Source organism: Onychostoma macrolepis, chromosome 09 (assembly GCF_012432095.1).
Source record: "Onychostoma macrolepis isolate SWU-2019 chromosome 09, ASM1243209v1, whole genome shotgun sequence".
Taxonomy (NCBI): Eukaryota; Metazoa; Chordata; class Actinopteri; order Cypriniformes; family Cyprinidae; genus Onychostoma; species Onychostoma macrolepis.
In genome coordinates, this window is record NC_081163.1 from 21,418,463 (window position 1) to 21,432,059 (window position 13,597).

A 13,597-nucleotide genomic window follows, 5' to 3' on the forward strand; every position below is an offset into this window, starting at 1 on the left:
AAGGACACAGATCAGGGCAGGCAATAGTATGACAAAAGATTAATAAATAAATTTGTTGTTTGTTCAAGAACACAAATAAAAGTCGGGACAATGGTGGGCAGTTCTTCTTTCTTTAATTCTATACTGTGCAATAACTGAATCACGAACTCCATTAACACAGGTGTCTCTCTTTCTTTCTTTGATAATTAACTGGACAACCAAAATCTAACCCAGAGTGGCCAACAAACCCAGAATGGCCAACAGTGCTTATTCCTGAGTTTAGTCTGGGTGTATTCAACACAATACACTGCAAAATTGGTCAAGTATTGGAATTGTTTTACACAATGTGTAAACCCTTTTAAGCGTTAACAGTATTTCTGATTATGTTCTCCATTTACTGTTTCAGTGAAGTGGAAGAATTGAATAGGGTGCTAGAGAAACAACTGAGAAAAGAGGTGAGAGCATCCAGGTGGTAGGTAGTGCTGCTGCATACATCACAACGTGTGCTTTAAATATTTAAAGTCATGTCAATAATATGTTATTTCTATTCAGATTTCTTGCATCTCTCTCTATTATTTTTTCTCAGTTCAGATGGGCTTTATTGACATGAATGTTTCAAGAACCTTTGTTCCCACAACATCAAAATAATTTTTTCCAAATCTTTGAACAGTATGCAGTAATACTTATGAACATTAATTAATTATTTTTGTATCGTATATGTGTGTGCGCTCTGTGGTAACTAAGATCTTTTAAATATGAAATTTAAAATTAGAGAGTAGAACATGTTCAACTAAATGTTCCTCATTTCATTCACTTTTCTCTCTTCTCTCTCTTAGGAGTCAGTGAAGACGTCGTCCATGAAGTTCTTTCTATGTGGTTCACGTCATGAACAAATTTGTTTTTGTGTGTGTTCAAGTTCAACTGTTGTAATATATTATTTTATAAAATATACACAATCTTAAATCTACCCCCAGAGTCATCCTTGACTATACCATGATTCCTTGTTTATTTTATTTGAGTTATAATATTATGCTACTTAGACCCAATGATTACTCAACATTCCTAGGAACCAGGTTTAATTGCAATAAAGAAAGTAGTATTTGGGTGTAATAAAACTTTTAAAAAACTCTAAAATTCTAATGTAGTTAAAACTGGGTGGAAATACTGCCTTAGTTGCACTTTTTTCGGTCCTCCAAAACTAGGGTCCTGGAAATGCGTTCCTGGGACGGCGGTTCTCCGGCTCGGTAGGTGGCGCTGTCACAAAAAAACTAGGGTCCTAGAAGTGCGGTCCTACAACTGCGGTCCTGAAAGTGCAGCCTCCGGTATTGCAGACTGATAATATTGCACGTACGTGTGATTTATGAAACATTCGTATGCCGCCAATCCCATCCTACGAAAGATCGTACGTTGATAAATGTGGCGGAAGAAAACAATCGACGTTTGAATATCACGCCCCTAAAAACACCCCGGTTTAGAAGCCTCACCCCTAGAGTTTACAACACGGAGAAACGTAACCCGGCCAAAAAGAGTAAGTAATCTCATGAAACAGAAACTCTTACTCCAAAAACACCTTTTAACCTAATAATTGCAAATAATGGCATTCATTTATATGTATATTAAATACCAGTAAATATAACGAAACATTTACAAACATTATAAACACTATATTACGGTGACGCATTGCTGCCGCACACATATAATTTTTTCCACTCAATTATGTCGTAATAACGAGATCTTATGTCGTTTTAACGACATCTTTTCTCGTTTTAACGACATCTTTTCTCGTAATAACGAGATGTTTTCTCGTTAAAACGACATCTTTTCTCCTAAAAACGAGATGTTATGTCGTTAAAACGACATTATCTGGTTAAAACGACATAATTATCTCGTTAAAACGACATAATTATCTCGTTAAAACGACATCTTTTCTCGTAATAACGAGATGTTTTCTCGTTAAAACGACATCTTTTCTCGTAAAAACGAGATGTTATGTCGTTAAAACGACATTATCTCGTTAAAACGACATAATTATCTCGTTAAAACGACATCTTTTCTCGTAATAACGAGATGTTTTCTCGTTAAAACGACATCTTTTCTCGTAAAAACGAGATGTTATGTCGTTAAAACGACATTATCTCGTTAAAACATCTTTTCTCGTAATAACGAGATGTTTTCTCGTTAAAACGACATCTTTTCTCGTTAAAACATCTTTTCTCGTTAAAACGACATCTTTTTTTCTCATAATAACGACATATTATGTCATAAATATTTTCCCGTTATAATAGATGGTAGCCTACATATGTGAGCAAGCTGATTGTCCGTGCTGTCCTGACATAATCTGCACGCTGCTGAAGTTATGAAATACACTGTTTTAAATGTATTTTAATGTAATGGTTTTAATTTGTAGCGGCATGTTTATTAGGATTAATCTCCAATCTGTCTACAATATAGTGCTATTAACTGCACTCAGACCCATGACTCATTTAGGCGATCAGATCAAAACAGCTATTTTTGAATATCCACTCTGGGCTTGGAATATTTCTTTATTTTAATGACTGAAGTTTGATTTAACAACAAATCGAAATATGAACAAAAAGAAATAAAGAAATTTTCTAATAGGCTAATAATAATAATAATAATAATTATTATTATTATTTCGTTCTGTTTGGAACGAAATTGGTTGCTAAACTATTATCTATGATGTAAACAAGGCTTTGTACTTCACTTGCGTTCCAATATCCACGTAAAACATAATCCTTCACATGCGCAAACATAAATGTTTGTTTCGGCGCTGCACGCTGATTTTACAGTGGAACTTTTTTGGTCCAAATTGTGCAGTGCAACTTTTATGTTTGGGTGACTGCATTTTAGTTTGATTAATGGCTGAAATGTCAAGTTAGTAACGCTGATGTGTGTGCGTGTGAGGCACCTGTGTGATCACCCATCAGTTACATTTTTAAAAATAAAGATATAGCCTAAAGAAAACAAATAAAATGCATTAGTGTCACAAAAACGAAAGTGGCCTACTTGTCGCACTGTTTTTTTCTTCTTCTTTTGTTAATCTGTTAATTAAGAGAAATATATTTCGTGTAGCCCTATTTATTTTATTCCTTTTATAATTTCAGTTTTTCTACATTCACAGAAGCGCTGCAGGTGCGTGATAGCCTACTACCATGTGTGATTCCTCATGGTCTGTTGTTTATGCTGCTATTTGCGCATATAAAGCTAAAGCTTTAAAGCTAAAAAAAAAAAAAAAAAAAACCTTTGTTTGTCGGTTTAGGAAAATAATCTAAATGAACAAAATGCCGTCATTATACAATTCTCCGAAATTCTCTATGCTGCACCTGCAGGCAAGTTCAGGCTAACTCAAAAACTTGCATACAGGAGCTCAGACCTGACGTGAGATTTGATCGTAGCCACCGCTCACGTCCATATTGATAAATTTTCGGTCGTACGTTCGTTTCGTAAATGAGGCCCTTAATGAGGCTCAGAGGTGGCATGAGTGCAATTAACATCATAAATTCATGTTGAGATTAATGTTTTAAATATAAAATTTTATAGCCTATAGAAACATTAAATGAAACTAAAACTGCCTTTAGGTGGCGGCAAGTTACTGATTTTATCACTGAATCATTCCTTCAATTGATTCGTTCGAACGGCTGATTCATTCAGGAACAAAGCAATTCCCTGCGTCCTGATCTATATAGATCAGTGGTCCCAATGTGCATACTATCCACCTTGTCTGCCCTAAATAGTATTGAAAATGACTAATATCACATAGAATTTAGAATGGATAGTGCACATTTGGACTCAGGCACTAGTGACTGTCTTTATGAACGAGTAATTGAATTGACTCACTAGATTCGTTTAAAACGCAGATTCATTCCTAACGAAACAACGCCTCAGTTGTGAGTTTGTTTGAAACTATTTTAGTTGACGAAATCAGGCAATACTGTTATAGTCAGACAATGTAAGTCACTTAATATTAACTTTTTGTTCAATCACTCATTGTTCTTATATGCCAACAATCCCTGCTGTTACAGTTACGTTAATGATAACGTATACTACGTACCAGGTAACGTTACGATAGCATCGGCTTCGTTTTCTGTACCGCGTAGGATGGCTCATTTTTTGTAGTTTCTATAATGTTAACGTTCCTGGCATGTGTTTGCAGCGTCACCCGTGACCCGAAGCAGCAGCAGCTTCAGGGGCAGACTTACGAAAACACTGAAAGGGTGTAGTTCGATTAATATCTCCTTTGGTGATTCACATTAGTTCATTTCAAGTTTGCGCGCTCAGTGCTGCGCCAGAGTTGCACAATAGCAATAGTCCTCAATAGAAACAAGGCGTGATTATCAAAAAGACGGTGCTTCGCAACACAGACTGGGTGAATTTATGAATGAACATGTGAAAGGTCTGTCACAAAACGATGTTGTTACGTATCGGCGCGCTTTTTTAAGTGAGTATACGCAAATTCTTGACCTTTCCTAGTGGGTATACGGCGTATACCTGCGTATCACAGCTCTGCTTTGGTCCAAATGCTTTCCTCTTTTATATCACACAAGTCCGGTGAGAGAGAACAAAGTCTCAATAGTTTTGGAACTCCAGTAAGTAAGGCTGTCAATTGGCTATTTTATTCACTTAAACATCGGATGAAGTGATTATTTTCTCTCTGCGAGAGCAGCGTGTTTCTGAGAGCGCGCGTCAGGTTTTGCGCGAAAGAAAATCCGAGTAAGAGGGAAGAGATTCGCGCATTATATTAAAGTGCTTTCGCGCTACAATAATGCGCTCTCGACATTTGTCATTAAAATACCCCCCTGACTCAGCCTCCCTTGTCGTCATATATTTTATACTTATCCATAAATTATCCTTACACTTAAAACAGCTTCAAATGTTCATACCTTGACACCATTTCATGGGTCAATAATACCAATAATCCTTTTTCCTTTTATGCTCTCTCTTAGTATTGGCGTGGAGTGATGGGGGACTGGAGTCTCTTGGGTAATTTTCTGGAGGAGGTGCAGGAGCACTCCACATCAGTGGGGAAGGTGTGGTTGACCGTGCTGTTCATCTTCCGTATCCTGGTGCTGGGCACAGCGGCAGAGTCATCATGGGGCGACGAGCGGTCTGACTTCATGTGTGACACACTACAACCCGGTTGCACCAACGTCTGTTATGACCGAGCTTTCCCCATTGCCCATATCCGCTACTGGGTGCTGCAGATCGTCTTCGTATCAACACCGTCCCTCATCTACATGGGCCATGCCATGCACACCGTCCGCATGGAGGAGAAGCGGAAACGGAAGGAGCAGGAGGAGAAAGGTGAGGAGGGCAAAGGAGAGAAGCAATATTTGGAACAGAAAGAGAAAGCCGAAGATGCAAAGACAAAGATCCACCTAAAGGGGGCGCTGCTGCAGACGTACGTCCTGAGTATTGTACTCCGCTTGGTCATGGAAGTGACCTTCATTGTTATCCAGTACATGTTGTATGGAATCTTCCTGCATGCTCTGTATCCTTGTAACATGTCACCTTGTCCCAACCGTGTGAATTGTTACATGTCCCGTCCAACTGAGAAGAACATCTTTATTGTGTTTATGCTGGTGGTGGCGGCTGTTTCATTGCTACTAAGTGTCCTAGAACTGTACTACCTTGGATGGAAACATTGCAAGCAATGCCTTCGAAAATACGCTGATAAACAAGCCAATGATGTCAAAAGCAAAAACACCAAGGTTGGTTCTGTAGTCCAACACAGCAAGACAAGTATTCCAATGGATCTGCCTGAGATGGCTCAGCCGCATCCCTCCCAAACCTGCACCCCACCCCCAGATTTCAACCAGTGCCTAGCATCAAGCCAAGGTCCAACATCACCCCCGCATCTTCATCACCACCATCTACATCACATCCACCAAACCTGCCAACCCTTCACCAACCGCCTGGCCCACCAGCAGAACTCCGTCAACATGGCCACCGAGCGGCATCATCACAGCCACGATGATCTGGAGCCAACCGTGGACTTCCTGCAGATGAGCTACGAGAGCCCTGAGGCTCGAGTACCGGGTGAGATGACACCCAGCACCCCCTCCACACCATCCTCCCAACCAGGCTGCTTCAGAGACAAGCGCCGGCTTAGCAAGACTAGTGGTACTAGTAGTAACCGAGTCAGACCAGGTGATCTAGCCGTGTAGTTTGGGTTAAAGGACCGTCCCGGAGGATAAGAAGCTGGGAGTGTGTACTAGCCTTAAGATGAGAGATATGGATGCGAGGGGTATGCAAGCTTGTGTGTTTATGAGTATTCTTGTGTGTTGGTACTATATGGGATATTTCATTTATTTGGGATATGAAAGGCTTAAATAACAGCATGAATCAGAAGATAATGGGAATGTGTAAGTCAGAGAGAGAATCTGTATCAGAGCATTTAATATGGTTTCATTGAAACTGTTGTTGTAAGTGTATGTAGATTTTTATAAGGTGGATCAAATAATCCTGAATAAAAGGGTGTTGATATATTTAGATGAATGGATGGATGGATGGATGAATGGAAGATGGAAGGACTACTGAAATAACTTTGCAACATTTACAAGACAGTACTGGGTAGTTTTGCACACTGATAAGGTTCATATTGTAAGAATTGTTTTATTTATTTAATTTTTTGTTTTTTGCAATTCAAAACACTCCAAACAAACACTTTTTTTGAGCCAAAAAGCAATAAAGCACTTAAACATATCTTAGTAAAGATCATTTAAAAAAAAGTAAGTAATAAATGAAAAGAAAAAAAAAAGTGTGATGATTTTATTAAGGTTTATGAATTTTATTAGCAATAAATGACTACAGAATTTATCTTATTATGCTACAAATTTACTAAAATACATGTAAAATAAATAACAGAATTCTATGAGGTATCCTATGATATACTTTATATTTTGATCAACCTACCATTGATGCAGATATGTGTGAATTATTAACGCACAACTTATTTGTTACAGTAGTGAACCTATAATGAGATATCAAAACAGAGGAACACTCAAATCAGTTTGATATTCAGTTGATATTAAAGATTTGGCAAAGGCAAAACAACAACAATATAAAACATACATAGGCCAATTGAAAGTGCCTTGAAAAGAGTAGATCAAAAAGAAAAGATGGCAAGAGCAATCACAGCTTAAAATATCATAATTTGATAAGGCATACACAATTGCATTTATAGTCTGAAAACAATCTTTTTTATTATTATTAATGGTAAGCAGGGTTTGTATTTATCAAAGCATGCACTTTCATTGATGTCTGCAATATGTCTCATAAAGTGTCAATGAAATGATCTGTTGGTGTTCCATTCAGAAAGATGATTTACTGTCACTGACCTTTCGAAACATTGTTTAGTCTTCTGATGTAGTCATCTCTATTTCTTTATATGTAATACTTAATATTGTATTAGTGTATGGAGTTTTGACAATTAAAATTTTTTTTATGAGAAATGTATGACAAATGATTAGAGTTGGTCTAGGTAATCCTTCTTTCACAGTTAATGACATCTGAGTTTTATTTCACTTCATTTTTCATATTTGATTGCGGCCACACAGTGTCTCCTCTGATCTGTTTACAGCACACAATAAAAATATCCCAGCACTAAAGCATGCGTGACGAAATTGTTTTTCTGCACATAATAAAATTAAACCAGTATTTTTACACCATTCATAGGCTACATTACAACCCTTATAGTTGCAGCTCTCACCCTTTTTCAGTTTATTGTAGCGATATTATTTCGCAATATTATTTGAAATATAGTCATTTTAATGTAGGCTTTATTCAGTTTGTGAAGCTGGCACAAAACCTGTAGTCTCTTCACACCCACAAACCGAAATGTCATGCTTTAAATAGCCCTGAAGTCGGGGTTGACTCCAGCACTCGTCGACTCTGTTGCTGTGCCAGAAATCGCTCACTTGTTCACTGATTCTCTAATTTCCATAGTGCATGGAAATTGAGTGCAATATATCAACAAGGAGTGAACAAAATATAGCGAAGAATTCACTGACATATTACACACACGGTGCGTCACAGACCTGGAGCTGTTGCAGAAACAACTGCCACATACTTTTATCCTAGTAGCTACACCTAGCTTACTTCAGAAATAAATAACAGTCATAGATAGTCACATTTGTAATTATACCTCCGTGCCAGCTTTGTAGTAATTATTATTAACAAAGAATATACAAAACTAATTCCTGTAATTGAAAATTAAATTACAGGTTACAAAATCAGGAAAACCTAAGAATGACATTGTGAAGGGCTTTGGAGTTTCTGTGGAGAGAGTCCAGACAGGATTGATTTGATTGAAAAAAAAAAAAAAAAAAGGGTCAAAAAATATTGGTCCTTAACATCTTTATCAAAGTTGCGATGACCAAATAAAACACCTTTATACCTTATATCTAAACCACTAGATGTATGGAGTTTCTTTTGTGTCTTTTTTTATTATGGATGGCACAAAACATGGCTTAGCACTTTGCAAAACATTCGCATTTCAACGTGCAGGTGTTTATTTGTCTGATCTTTGACGCGATCGCGCGCAGCACTGCAAAGTTGATTCTGTGCTTACCTGATCTAATATTTTATGTTATTTAAAATGTTGTAGATTTAAGCAGCAAATGAGAATCGCTAAAATTAATGCATATATTTTGAGACAAAGGTCTTCTTAACAATTCTCAGTTTTGTTTAAGATAATTAAAGCAACAGTTTTTAAATAACGAAAGAATATGTAAAAATATGGTATTTTGAGTAAAAAGCGTCCCTGCTCTGCTGTTGGGGCTAAAGGCGCACAACGTGATAATTAATAGATCGCCGACTTCTCCATTTGTTGACATGACATGGTTAGATTCAGATGGTAAATATCATTTATTATGTTGTTATAAATATAATATATATTATGTATGTGTCCATATTAGAGATAATCACCATGTTTAGAATGAAACCATCATATTTAAAAACATGATATTAATCATATCATATATAATAAAATATATTTTGTTGTTACTGCTGTAAATATATTTTCAATTATTATTTGATCTCCTTCAATACTTTCAGAATATTTACTTATTAAAATGATTTTGTTTCTGTATATTAAAATATATTTTTTATATGAACATATTTTAATGACAATGTATTTATTGAACACATTTTTTTTTTTTAAATTAAGCAGAAAACAGTACAAACTTTGCTGAAGTGATTGTTTTGAACAAGTATTAACTTAGACATTATTAAACAAAACATTTCAGCTGAAGTATTTGTATCAATACCGTGTGCCTTTTACCCCTGTTGCCACCTCATACATTTATAAGATTTTTAAACAAAATAAACAACTGGAATGATTTATTTTCACACAAAATCTGTTGCTCCATTAATGTTCAATACAACGTATACATTCTTTCTGCAATTATAAATTTTACGCGCAGTGAATAGCACATTTTTTTCTTAAGGTGGGCCTTTAGCCCCGTTGTACTCTACTCTGTGATGAAAATGCTCGTACAAAGACAGAGAAACCCTTCCAGAACAAAATTGTGTGTGTGAATTCGCAGAAGAAATAAGAATGGTTAAAGTATTTGTGTTCATAATAATTACAAGCAATAAACCATTAAAAACTCACATCAAGAATAAACAAATCGATAAGTGTACATTATTGTAGCCTATTTCTGTATGTGGGCCTATTGTATTGATTTTTAATATGTTTAAGGCTGATGATACATGGGGCAACTTTTTGAGCAATTTTGCCAGGAAACTTTCCCATAATGGGTAACAAATTTCTATCTGGATACTTTAGATTGGCTGTGGGCCCTGTGTCTCACCTGGTTGCCCATTGAATTGCCCAAAGTTGTCCCATACATCATCAGCCTCACGGTCCTGTTCAAGGACCTTTTTACAATGATCATGTGCCTTTGTTTAGCGCCAACAGCCGACCATTATAATGAGATAAATTCTTTAAAGAATATTTTCTTTCTCGTATATTAAATTCAGACATAGGCTAATATTTGACCACAGCTGTTTGATTTTTTCCCTTTGATTTTTCCATCGCTTAATTGCTTTTACAAGCCTGCACGTGTTACGAACTTTTAAAAATTTAGCTTTTCCATATTGCTGTTGAAAACTTGTGCGATAGCTCGTTATTAGTGATGGGAAGTTCGGTTCATTTTACTGACTCGGACCTTTGAGTCTCGTTCAGCAAAATGAACGAATCTTTTTTCGAGTCATTTCGTTCATTTTAGCAAAATATAATTAAAATGTTACGTGCTACTTCCTTAACACATCTACTACTTATGCAAACGTTGATCACACTACAAACAATACAAATGCTATAAGAAACAGAAAAGATTAATTCATCGTTTACCTGGGTCTTGATTAGCTCACCTCACCTCTTATCTGACAAGTCTTCGGGTTTGAGTCGTTCGTTCATCACGTGACAGCCCCATAAGCTAAACCAATGCAGTCAGAGCCGGAAAGAGAATTGATTAGTTCACCTGTTTCAAGTCTTCGGGTTTGAGTCGTTCGTTCTTTTGTCACGTGACCACTTGCCGGATCAGTAAAATACTATAAAGTAAAACTGTATTTTTTGTATGTTGGAACATATTTAAGAATTATCATAAAATTATCATAATATGTGTAATAAGCATTTTCCTAGAAATAAAAATGGTCTGTTCATTTCTGTCACTGTTTTTGTTACTGTTTCTTGAGGAGCTGTGTTATTTTATAAATAAATAAAACCCTGTTATAAATACAATATTGATTGATTTGTCCTTTCACTGTCTTTGTCTATCAATAAACATATAATATAACTATATAATAAAAAAAATCCAAGCCTAAAATTACAAAGCACTTATAGTTTGTTCATTTTTACTTCAATTTTGACTTTGCTGGTATAATTGTTTTTCCTAGGCAGACTTGACATATTGGTCTAATATTTGTATAAGAAGATTGGTCAAAAAGGACACAATGATATAAAGTGAAAGCAAATAACATTTTGAATATGAATGATTAATGTTAGTTTAAAATATTAAGGTTATGATCTGGCTCTGTGGCTTTAGTATATTTTAATTTTCTTGTATTTTTTATTTAAATTGTTTTCATTCATTTTGGAATAGTTATCCTCTTTGCTAAAGCTTTTTCTGGCACAAAAATAAACAATAAAAAAACAATTCAAGAGTGTGTACACAGTGTTAATGTCTAAAGTGTCATATGTTACAAAATTATAGTAAGTAACACTATAGTCTAATCTAAAGGGTTAACTCAAAATACATAAATACGACAAGGTATTGTATTTTATGAAGATTAGACTCCAAAAAAATAAATAAAAGTAAATTAAAGCATAACCAACTCTTTATTATCTTTATTACTACATTCAGTATTATGGAAAAGAACCATCGTGACAGAAATTAAAAGGAATAATTTGAGACCAGAAATGCATCACATAACTGTACGAGTAAATAATAATACCGTAATAATAATAATAATAATAATAATGACTATGCACCCGTTTGTAAGGAAGGTTGTAAATTAACTAATTTCTCTGCCCAAAGCTGTCACGTCACGTGACAAAAGAACGAACGACTCAAACCCGAAGACTTGTCAGATAAGAGGTGAGGTGAGCTAATCAAGACCCAGATAAACGATGAATTAATCTTTTCTGTTTCTTATAGCATTATAGTTTGTAGTGTGATCAACGTTTGCATAAGTAGTAGATGTGTTAAGGAAGTAGCACGTAACATTTTAATTATATTTTGCTAAAATGAACGAAATGACTCGAAAAAAAGATTCGTTCATTTTTCTGAACGAGACTCAAAGGTCCGAGTCAGTAAAATGATCCGAACTTCCCATCACTAATGAGAGGCCTGTTGTTGCTGGTGAGGCCGCTGGTGGTAGTGGGGTAAGAACAGTGTTGCCAACTAATTTTCAGAGAAAGTTGCTAAAGGAAGGTCAATTTGTTGCTAAAAGTTGCTAAATGACGTTGTGATGATCATATTTGTCACATCAAATCTCAGCAAAAAGTATATGTTAATTTAGATCTGTTTGTAAAACAATATGCATAATATAATATAAATAACTGTATTTTTAATACATTGAATTATTGAACACTTACACATTTTTGAATGATTACAATTTAAGTTTTTATACTATGCATTCTCAACAATTATGCTTTAACAAAGTCCCTTTCAAGGATTTCTATAGTCTTTGGCTTTAAGCAGTGTATTAGTAGTTAGTGTGCTACACTCTTAAGAAAAGTCTGTAAAAATAGGGCACAATATATGTTAATATGAAAGAATTTTCGGTATTGTTTTTTTTTTTCCTGCATTTTAAATTACGCATTGTGTTTTCAGGTTACAATACAGGGTGATAATGGATAATGTCCTGGAAAATTACTAGTATCTTTTCAATTTTTCTTATGGTGTACTAACTGATCAACAATCGCAGGTATAAGCTACTAACAAAGTGTGTCATAAATAAACAATGATTCAATTATTATTATTAAACTGAACAATTGCGAACAGTAGCTAACTGGTTCACGTGATGTGTGTACTGCTAGGCATCTCTGGTTTCCTCTTTTTGTGTAATTTGGATGGAAAATGTGTGCTTTTGAAAAGTTGCTAAAAGTTGCCAAATAAATTTTTAAAATTGCTAAATTTGTTGCTAGGTGCTTTTGGAAGCAAAAGTTGCTAGGGTAATCTGAAAAGTTGCTAAATTTAGCAACAAAATTGTTAAGTTGGCAACACTGGGCAATAATAGAAGAGAAAACAAAAAAGAGGAAGAGGTTTTGGAGGTGGGTGGCACTCTAGAAGAAAAAACTATGACATCACCAGATGGCAGGAACGGGAACATTCCGGAGACATAGCCTACTAATGGTAAAATATTTTATTTAATTTTTTTTGTTATCAACATTTTTATTTATTTTTTATACACAACATCCAAAATAAATAAAAAACAACAACAAAAAAAAAAAACAACAACAGACACATACTCAATATCTCAAAGTCCAATCAAAGGGAGGGAAAGAGGGAAAGGCAAGAAAAACACAAAAGTCACTCCTTTATACAGTCACGTATATCAAAAAGAAAGCACTGCCAAGCATCGATGGTAGAAGGCTTGGCCCCATTGATTCGTGCTGTTGTACATTCACAAGCCACTATGTGCAGGAGACTACGGATCCAATATGTTTTTCCACACATGTGCGGTGTAAACCAGTTTTGTATTATTGTCTTCTTCGCAGCTGTAAAACCAGCAAACATCATTCTCTTTTGCATTGAGGTTATACAGAGATCAGAATCATCATTAAGAAGACACAAACTTGGATTAACAGACCAATCCATTTGCAATAAGGATGATAAAACCAGGTTTACATGTGTCCATAGACTGATGACGACAGGACATTCCCAAAACATATGCAGAAAAGTACCTGATGATGTAGTATTACATATATGGCAGTTGAGATTCGGTTGTAGTTTCATTTTAAATCTTTTGTAAGGAGTTATGTATGCTCTATGAATGACTTTGAAGTGAATAAGACGATGAGCCAGATTTTTAGATGTTAAACTGAGATTAGACCACACTCTCCCAGTCGACAGATAAATTAAGGTCAGATAAC

The 13,597-nt window shown here is 35.4% G+C and overlaps 1 protein-coding gene across 3 annotated transcripts in view; it reads left to right on the top strand.

Moving 5' to 3' along the window:
• The window catches only part of gja5a (gap junction protein, alpha 5a), a 32,362-nt gene extending 23,086 nt beyond the window's left edge, over positions 1-9,276 (top strand). The window contains exons 2-4 of one of the 3 annotated variants that reach the window (XM_058786364.1): positions 386-434; positions 816-882; positions 4,944-9,276. In XM_058786364.1, coding sequence (XP_058642347.1) covers positions 865-882; positions 4,944-6,164 — 1,239 coding nt within the window. In that variant the 5' untranslated portion in view covers positions 386-434; positions 816-864 and the 3' untranslated portion in view covers positions 6,165-9,276. Of the gene's footprint in view, positions 1-385; positions 435-815; positions 883-914; positions 1,508-4,943 lie in introns of those variants that run through there. The other 2 variants (XM_058786366.1, XM_058786365.1) reach the window with 2 other exon arrangements.
• The last annotated feature ends 4,321 nt before the right edge of the window (positions 9,277-13,597 follow it).